The sequence below is a fragment of the Eucalyptus grandis genome, chromosome 2 (genome assembly GCF_016545825.1).
Source record: "Eucalyptus grandis isolate ANBG69807.140 chromosome 2, ASM1654582v1, whole genome shotgun sequence".
Classification (NCBI taxonomy): domain Eukaryota; kingdom Viridiplantae; phylum Streptophyta; class Magnoliopsida; order Myrtales; family Myrtaceae; genus Eucalyptus; species Eucalyptus grandis.
The window spans coordinates 1,409,421-1,418,581 of record NC_052613.1 but is presented as its reverse complement, the minus strand read 5'-3'; the positions used below and the strand labels follow the sequence as shown (position 1 = coordinate 1,418,581).

The window sequence follows — 9,161 nt, the reverse complement described above, 5'->3', positions numbered from 1 at the left end:
GATATTAAAACATTAAACAGGCAAAAAAAAAATAGATTCATCATTCGTCCTTTTGATTACCTCAATCACTTAAAACATTAAAGAAAGATCTAACAACGTGATTATTGTTTAGCAGATATCTATCAAGCAGCGACTTGCTCAAGCAAGATTATCTCTTGATAACTGGGGCATCCCCAATGATTAGTCAGAAAAGCATTTAAAATTCGACCCCGGGACACCAAATTTGCAAGTGAATTGTCTTTGTCCTGGCCGAATGGATCATATATTTACAAAAAAATGTGTACAATTCTTTTTAAAATGACTGACATTGACGACAATTAAAAAAGCGAAAAGACCAGCAAATCAGATGGATTCAGTGACATCCGTCTATAAAAACCGTGTAGGAATCAAATAAGAAGTACAGTTTAGCAATATCACACATTTTGCAATGGCTCTCCTTCAGCAACTGTTTCTCCCAACATGCTTGGTCGTAGCAGCTTTGCTGATAGTTCTCTTGATGAGCAAGTCTAGGAAAAGAAAGAGCAACCTCCCACCGAGCCCTCCTAAGTTGCCTATCATCGGCAATCTTCACCAGCTTGGCCAATCGCCACACATATCTCTCCATCGCCTTGCGAGAAAGTACGGGCCAATCATGTCCTTGCAGCTCGGCGAAGTCCCGACCATAGTCATTTCTTCAGCCGCAATGGCCAAGGAGGTGATGAAAACCCATGACCTAGTGCTCGCGAACCGCCCTCAGATCTTCTCTGCCAAGCACTTGTTTTATGACTGCACAGACATGGGCTTCTCTCCCTATGGCGCTTATTGGAGGCACATAAGGAAAATCTGCATGCTCCAAGTGCTTACCGCAAAACGGGTTCAGTCATTTAGTCATGCCAGGGAGGAAGAAGTTGCTCGTTTAATTCATCGGATTGCAGAGTCTTTTCCAGGCACCACAAATCTTTCCAAACTGCTCGGTTTATATGCAAATGACGTTCTATGCCGGACTGCTTTTGGGAGGGACTTTTCAGCAGGAGGGGATTATGATAAGCATGGATTTCAAAAGATGCTGGAGGAGTATCAGGAGCTGCTTGGGGGATTCAGCATAGGAGATTTCTTTCCTTCCATGGAATTCATTCATAGCCTGACCGGGATGAAATCTAGACTTCAACACACTTTCAAGCGCTTCGATAATCTTTTTGACCAGATACTGAGAGAACATTCAAATGAAAGCAGAACTACGGAGGCGCAGAAAGATCTAGTGGATGTTTTGATCGATATCGAGAAGAATGGTTACGGTGACATGCCCCTTACAAGAGCCAATGTTAAAGCCCTCATCCTGGTCAGTGAATCATTCTCCCCTCTAGCTTAACATTCCATTTAAGTTTTTAGATTGAGTTCGTCTAGATTGCTAATCAAAACAAGAATGGATAAGACCGGATATGAAATTCACGAATTTTGTTATAAAATATCCATTATTTAGTGGTACGCAGTAATAAAACAAAATTATTTTCACATCCCATCATTCAATTGTTTAGTATTAAAGGTATGTTAGCGTAAAGGAACCAAAAAATGCACATATGGAGATAATAAAAATTTCTCGTACTCTTGCCTTCTTCATTTTTATTTACTTCTTATCTATTATTTTCCCTCTCTTTTTTTATTTCTTTTATTTTTATTTCTATTTTCCCTTCCATCATTCTTAATTAAAATTTTATTTAATGTGAACTAGACTAATATACCTAAAGTATGTAACAAATATAAAGCTAAATATATATAGAATATATATTATGTGATAAAAAAGAAATTCAAATATATAATTAAAATTAGGAATAAACAAAATCAAAATTTGTTGTTATTTTGACTTTTCTTTTTACATTAGAACTTCAATATTATTTATTTAATTATGATCTAAGTTTTATTAATTTAAGGTATTTGTTATTCGAGAAAAATAACTTTTATCTAATGAGTATTAGAAATCACATCTGCATTTATCTCACATCTCTTATAAGATATTTTTATCTGGATCATATCTTTTTTATTTTGAACTTTATTCAACTTTAGAGAGTGTTGGATGTTTTTCAGAAGCATGCGTGTGCAAGTGTGTATGTGTGAATAAAAGTGGGACTACAATGCAAGGGGAGAATGGATTAAAAAAAAAATTATTATGAAAGTTTTTATTACAAAGGAAGGAGTGTTTGTAGTTTTTCTACAGCCTAGAACAGACCCCACAACTCCTATTTATAGGCGTGTCACCGCCTTACACAACCGACTTGAGGACTTCTAGTTGCTTCTCCATTTTTTTGTATTTTTCTATTCCGCAACTCCTTAGCTTTTGTTGACTTGTTTACTTTTTATTTTGCCTATTTGTTGCCCACGTGGCCTGCTGCCCACTCGTACCAGAAGGTTCTTCAATATTTGAGAGTCTTCTTGCATTTTCTTGCATGCTCGTGTACTTACTTTGTTGCCACCAACTTTTTTCTTTCTCCATTAAGCATGAATAGTCTAGAGCTTTCCAAAAATTGATAACTTTTTAACACTCCTCCTTGATCCATTTTTGTGATACTCTGAACATGCTTCTCAATGTCTCGAATTTTGTTGTTGGTAGTGCTTTAGTGAATATGTCCACAATTTGGTCTTCAGTCTTACAATACTTCAATTTGATCTATCCTTTGTTTTGCACTTCACAAATGAAGTGATACTTTATATCAATATGTTTCGTTCTTCCATGAAAGACTAGATTTTTTGATATTGCAATCGCGGACTTGTTGTCACAAAATATTGGCGTTAATTCCATTTGTGGTTCTCCTATGTCTTCTAAAATTCTTCAAAGCCATATTGCATGACTAGTAGTTGTAACAGCCGCAACATATTCTGCTTCTGCAGTGGATTGTGCCAATGAGTCTTGTTTTTTAGATATCCATGAAAATATTCCATAACCTAATGTGAATGCATAACCAGTGGTGCTCCTCCTGTCATTAGATGATCATGCCCAATCACTATCAGTGTAACCGATCAGTTTAGCTGTTGCACTAGGTTGGTACCAAATACCATAATCAATGGTACCTCGTAAGTATCTTAGAATTCTCGTGGCTGCTCCAAAATGAATTTGGCTTGGACTCTACATAAACCGCGATAGTAAACTTGTCACGTACATAATATCTGGCCGTGTAGCAGTAAGATATAGTAGACTCCCAATTAGGCTTCTGTAGAGTGAAGCGTCAGCTTTTCCAGCTCCATCTTTTTTCAATAGTTTCTCATTCATCACAAGTGGTGTTGCCACTGTTTTGCAATTACTCATATTGAATTTTTCAAGGAGCTTTTCTGCATATTTCTTTTGCGAGATGAAAATTCCTTCATCTTGATTGACTTCAATATCGAGGAAATAGTTCATCAAGCCCAAGTCCGTCATTTCAAAGGTCTTCATCATTTCTTTTTTAAATTCTCGAATCATTGTCTCATTGTTTCCCGTACATATGAGATCATCTACATATAGAGAGACAATGAGAGTGTCGGACTTACCTTGGGTCTTGATGTAGAGTGTCGGCTCACTCATACTCCTCCCGAATCATTGCTTGATGAAGTACTCATCGATTCTACTATACCACGCTCGTGGTGCTTGCTTTAACCCATACAAGGCTTTCTTGAGTTTGAGAACTTTTTCTTCTTGGCCTTTGAGGATAAAGCCTTGTGGTTGTTCTATGTATATTTCTTCTTGAAGATATCCATTTAAGAATGCCGACTTCACATCTAGTTGATAAATCTTCCATTCTTTTTGTGCTGCTAGGGCTATGAGTGCTCGAATAGTATCAAGGCGAGCGACTAGAGCAAAGAATAGTATCAAGGCGAGCGACTAGAGCAAAAGTTTCGGTATAGTCGATACCTGGTTGTTGCAAGTATCCTTTCGTCACAAGCCTTGCTTTATACTTTTGGATTGATCCATCTGCATTGAGCTTCGTCTTGTAGACCCACTTGACGCTAATGATCTCTTTGTCTTCAAGTCGATCAACAAGCTCCCAAGTTTCATTTTTCTCGATCATCTTGATCTCTTCCTCTATGGCTTTTATCAAAAATTCATCTTTGGATGCTTGTTCGTCGAACTCGACATCTCAACTAATTATTAGCTTTTTAGTTCTTAGGTTGTAAATCCGATAGCCTTTTGATTGGTCACTGTAGCCAAGGAATATTCATTTTTCTGTCTTTTCATCTAGCTTACTCCTTTTCTGAGCAAGGATGTGGATGTAGCAAATGTATCCAAACACTTTGAGATGCTTTGCTAAAGGCTTTCGTCCACTCCATGCTTCGACTGGTGTTTTATTTTGAACAACTTTAGTTGGACACCTGTTTAATAGGTATACTGCAGTATAAACTGCTTTTGCCCAAAAAATGTTGGGAAGGCCTTTCTCCTTTAGCATAGACCTTGCCATCTCCATGACAATTCTATTTTTTCTTTTAGCTACTCCATTTTGTTCTAGAGTGTAGCCAACAGTTAGTTGATGATGGACTCCTTCATCTTCACAAAATTTATTTAACTCCTTTGAATTGTATTATGTGCCTCTGTCACTCCTTAGAACTTTGATTCTTTGGCCACTTTGATTCTCGACGTGGTTCTTGAATTTTCTGAAGATAGAGAAAACCTCAGATCTTTCTTGAAGAAAGTATACCCACTTCATTCTTGTGTAATCATCAATGAATAGGATGAAATATTTATATTGACTGGGTGTAGGTGTCCTCAACGGACCGCACACGTTTGTGTGGACAAGTTCTAATGGCTTCTTAGCTTTCCATGCACCTCCAGATGGGAAGGACTGTCTCTGTTGTTTTTCAAAAAGACAGCCTTTACAAATATCTGAAATTTCTGTAATGGCTGGAAAATCTCTCATCATATTTTTCTGATGGAGAGTTTTAGCCCAGCAAAGTTGAAGTGGCCAAACCTTCGATGCCATAGCCATGAATCATCAAGTTGAGCTTTCATGGTTATATCTTTGGCATATTTCCATTGAATTGGAAAATTGTTATTTTTCATTTTAACAGAGGCAATGACATTTTTATATTTATCATAGATAATGTAAGCATCTCTATTAAAGTATAGAGAATACCCACTTTGTATCATTTGGCCCACACTTAAGAGATTTTGTGCAAGACGAGGGACTAGATATACATTATGTATATATTTTGGGCCTTTATTCGTTTCCACGGCGATGGTGCCTTTTCCTTTGACATCTACTAATGCATCATTGTCCAACTTTACTTGAGATTTCACTGACTTATCAATATCAGTGAATATAGATTCGTCCCCGGTCATGTGATTGCTACACCCACTATCGATGTACCATGTTTCACTTTTATTGTCATTTGCCGCTTGGCCTGCGTAGAATGTATTCTCTTCACTTTCTTTTTTTTTCTACATAGTTTGCTCGATTATTTGTTTTTGAGCGACAATATTTTTATACATGGCCATATCTCTTACAAAAGCGGCATTTTTTTTTTTTTTAAACCAACAATCCTTCTCCAAATGATTTGTTTTCTTGCAAATACCACAAGGTGGATAATTTTCCCTTCTTTTTTTTTTTTTTTAATTTCTCCTCCTTCTTTTATTTTTCCATGAGCTTCCTTCCACCATTTTTAGATTGATGAGACCGTATATTTACTTTAGACGGAAAGGCACTTTCAACTAAATCTTCATCTTGTGCCATTAGTCTTTTCTCATGTGCTTCTAGAGAGCCAATTAATTCACTCATTGATAGGGTTGTCAAGTCCTTAGTTCCTTCTATAGTTGTAACTATGTAGTTGTATTTTTTGGTAAGTGATACCAATATTTTCTCAACAACCCTTTGATTAGTTATCCCATCTCCATAGGCTCTCATTTGATTAACTAGTTCCTTTAATTTTCCACAATATTCTTTTACGGTCTCATAATTGTTTATTTTAGAATTCTCAAAATCTCTTCTCAAAGTTTGAAGGTGAATAGTGCGTACCTTTTCCGATCCTTGAAATTCTTCTCGTAGTATATCCCAAGCCCCTTTTGCAGTCCTTGCTCCAATTATTCTCGGAAATATGGTTTCCGAGAGTGCTTGCTGGATAAAGTATAGCGCTCTTGCATCCTTTTGTAGTTGATCTTTCGAAACACTTGCACCTTCTGGCGGAATCTCGCAACCTCTTTCCACGATGTCCCATAAGTCTTGGGCCATCAAGAATGTAGTCATTTTTATGCTCCAAAAGTCATAGTTGTTCCCACAAAAAATGGGGATGGGAAATGAGGATGAGGTAGAGTTGGCCATTGGTTTAGTTAGTGGGTATTTGGAAGGGGTAGTTTTAGGAGTGGGTAGGTAGGACAAACACCCAATACCAACCAAAGATGTGGCTCTGATACCACTGTTGGATGTTTTTGCGGAAGCATGCATGTGCAAGTGTGTATGCATGAATAAAAGTGGACTACAATGCAAGGGGAGAATGGGTAAAAAAAACTTTTATTATGAAAGTGTTTATTACAAAGGAAGGAGTGTTTGTAGTTTTTCTACAGCCTAGAATAGACCCCACGACTCCTATTTATAGGCGTGCCACCGCCTTACACAACCGACTTGAGGACTTCTAGTTGCTTCTCCATTTTTCTGTATTTTTCTATTCTGCAACTCCTCAACTTTTGTTGACTTGTTTACTTTTTCTTTTGTCTATTTGCTGCCCACGTGGTCTGCTGCCCAGTCATACCAGAAGGTTCTTCAAGATTTGGGAGTCTTCTTGCATTTTCTTGCATGCTCGTGTACTTACTTTGTTGCCGCCAACCTTTTTCTTTCTCCATTAAGCATGAATAGTCTAGAGCTTTTCAAAAATGGATTACTTTTTAACAGAGAGGAACCAAATACAAGATAAGATAATTTATCCTATCCCGTATTTTATCTTGCTACCAAACATAGCTTCGGAGAATAGACAAGAGTATGGGGTTGAGAGGCCACGCCAAATGGGTGTGAAGAACATTTTTCAGCTTTAGAGAATAGACGAGATCATGTAACTATTTAATAGAAGGTTCAACTCAACCCAAGCCAAGCGATGTCTGGCCTAAAGAATTGTACGTGCGGTCTTCTTTTGCTATGAGTGCAGTTGAGCTTGACTCGCCCGAGCACCTTCCCGTGATCATCTTCAATATGCCATAAAGATTGCACAGCAAAGCATACCTGACATGCGTGAAAATATTTCTAACATGTAGCCCATCCATGTTGCAGGATTTTTTGCAGCAGGAACAGATACAACATTCATCACTCTTGACTGGGCAATGACAGAGCTTGTCATGAACCCAAAAGCCATCGAAAGAGCACAAGCCGAACTACGAAGCGTCGTGGGAGAGAGACAATACGTGCAAGAGACTGACCTACCTCAATTACCATACTTGAAGGCTATCATCAAGGAGGTATTCCGACTGCATCCTCCTGCTCCTGTGTTAGTCCCAAGAGAATCCATGGAGGAAGTAATAATTGATGGATACTGCATTCCGGCAAAAACGCGTTTCTTTGTTAATGCTTGGTCAATAGGGCGTGATCCGCAATCCTGGGTTGATCCTGAAGTATTTCTACCAGAAAGGTTTTTGGATAGCACCATCGACTTCAAGGGACAGGACTTTGAGCTGATACCATTTGGCGCAGGCCGAAGAAGCTGCCCAGGTATTACATTTGGAAATGCCAGTGTAGAGATTGCTTTAGCTCAACTTCTTCACAGTTTCGATTGGCAACTTCCTCCTGGTGTCCACCCAAAAGATTTGGATATGGAAGAAGCTTTTGGCATCACAATGCATAGGATCGAAAACCTTGTTGTCGTCGCCAAACCCTGCTTCTCCTAGACAAAGATGAACAACAAACAAGCTCGCTGAAAATCTCCTCTTCGTCTTGGTTTAATAATATCTAAGCTTTTGCTTGTTATGGAAGCTCCGAAAGGAAATGAAGCTAGATGCTATCTATCGTTAAAGAATTAAGCATATGCTATATGTGCTTGGTCTGCATCGCTAGGCAGGTACTATTAGTTTAAGTCATGAACAGTCGATGTATTCTCGGTGTTGAAGCATTAGCTAGTGGACTTAATTACCACTAGTTAATAAGGGGGTGTTATTTCGACCAAAAATAAAATAAGGTGGTGTTAAATAAGGTAGTTTGGGATTTGAAGTGTCTTTCTATGTTCCATAAATAGTGTATGTGACTTTTCATTAAGTCAAATAAGTAAATCATATATGAGAGATCCTCCGCGGCCCCCCCGGGGCCGCGACCGCGACTTGGTGGCTTCTACAACTTAGCTTTTGTATGACGATTGTAAGGGTTATGACATACTCGTGGTTACGACAAGTTATGGGAGTTTGGTCTCTAGAAGACTGTAGGAGGCCCCGACGATTTTGAAAGAAGAACCATAGTTTAAACAACATAATTATACCGAGTGTAGTCGTGACATATATGGATCATCCATATCTTTTTCCATTTTCCTTTTTTTCTTCTCTCTTTTTCTTTCTGGCCATTTTTCTCCTGATGCCACTTTAATGCCATTCACATTCACCTTGTTTCTTTTATCCCTCTTCCTATTCACCTTCAGGTGGTCGCTCACTTTATTATTACTCCATCAAAGCTCCTTTGTTTTCATTTAATCAGGTCCTATATGCCGTGTGTCCTTGTGACATCTCACAGAAGAACGGGTGCTACCTGAGGAAGGTACTGAGACACTATTCTGAACTGATTGCAGAGGAAAATGATGCCCTCAGCTACTTTTTCTTATTCCGCGACAGTTAGCCAAGCATGAGCACGGGATTTGAACTCACCCTAGTCGATTTCACTCGAGTAGATTTGATGGATCGATATTTTGAATGGCCGACCAAATTTATGTGGACAGCTATTGTTTGTAAGTTTTTCTTTTTCTTTTTTTATTTTAGGTTCCGTTCGTTTCATGGAAAATATCATGTTTCCGGAAAACATTTTCTGGAAGTCATTTTCCAGGAAAATGACTCTATTTTCCAGTGTTCGGCCAACATCTAAAATTTGAGTGGAAAATATTTTCCACTGTTCGTTAGCTCAAACATTTTCCTGGAAAAAATTATCAAAAATTAAATTTTATATATTTTTTAAATGATTTTTTTAATTATTTATATTTTTAAAATAGAAATTTTTATTATTTATTTATTTTTATTTTTTTCCTTCCTCCTTCCGTCTCCTTCT

General features: G+C 37.9%; 1 protein-coding gene across 1 annotated transcript; it reads left to right on the top strand.

The window, feature by feature from the left end:
* Window positions 1–403: 403 nt before the first annotated feature.
* Window positions 404–8,112, top strand: LOC120290184 (cytochrome P450 71AP13-like). Its single transcript, XM_039305932.1, has 2 exons — window positions 404–1,318; window positions 7,181–8,112. The coding sequence occupies exons 1-2, from the start codon at window positions 428–430 to the stop codon at window positions 7,805–7,807; spliced, it is 1,518 nt and encodes a 505-aa protein (XP_039161866.1). The 5' UTR covers window positions 404–427; the 3' UTR covers window positions 7,808–8,112.
* Window positions 8,113–9,161: the final 1,049 nt, after the last annotated feature.

Coding starts and splice junctions, on each gene's coding strand:
- LOC120290184 (XM_039305932.1), top strand. CDS start 428: ATGGCTCTCCTTCAGCAACTGTTTCTCCCAACATGCTTGGTCGTAGCA. Junction 1,319..7,180: donor ATGTTAAAGCCCTCATCCTG/GTCAGTGAATCA, acceptor TCTAACATGTAG/CCCATCCATGTTGCAGGATT.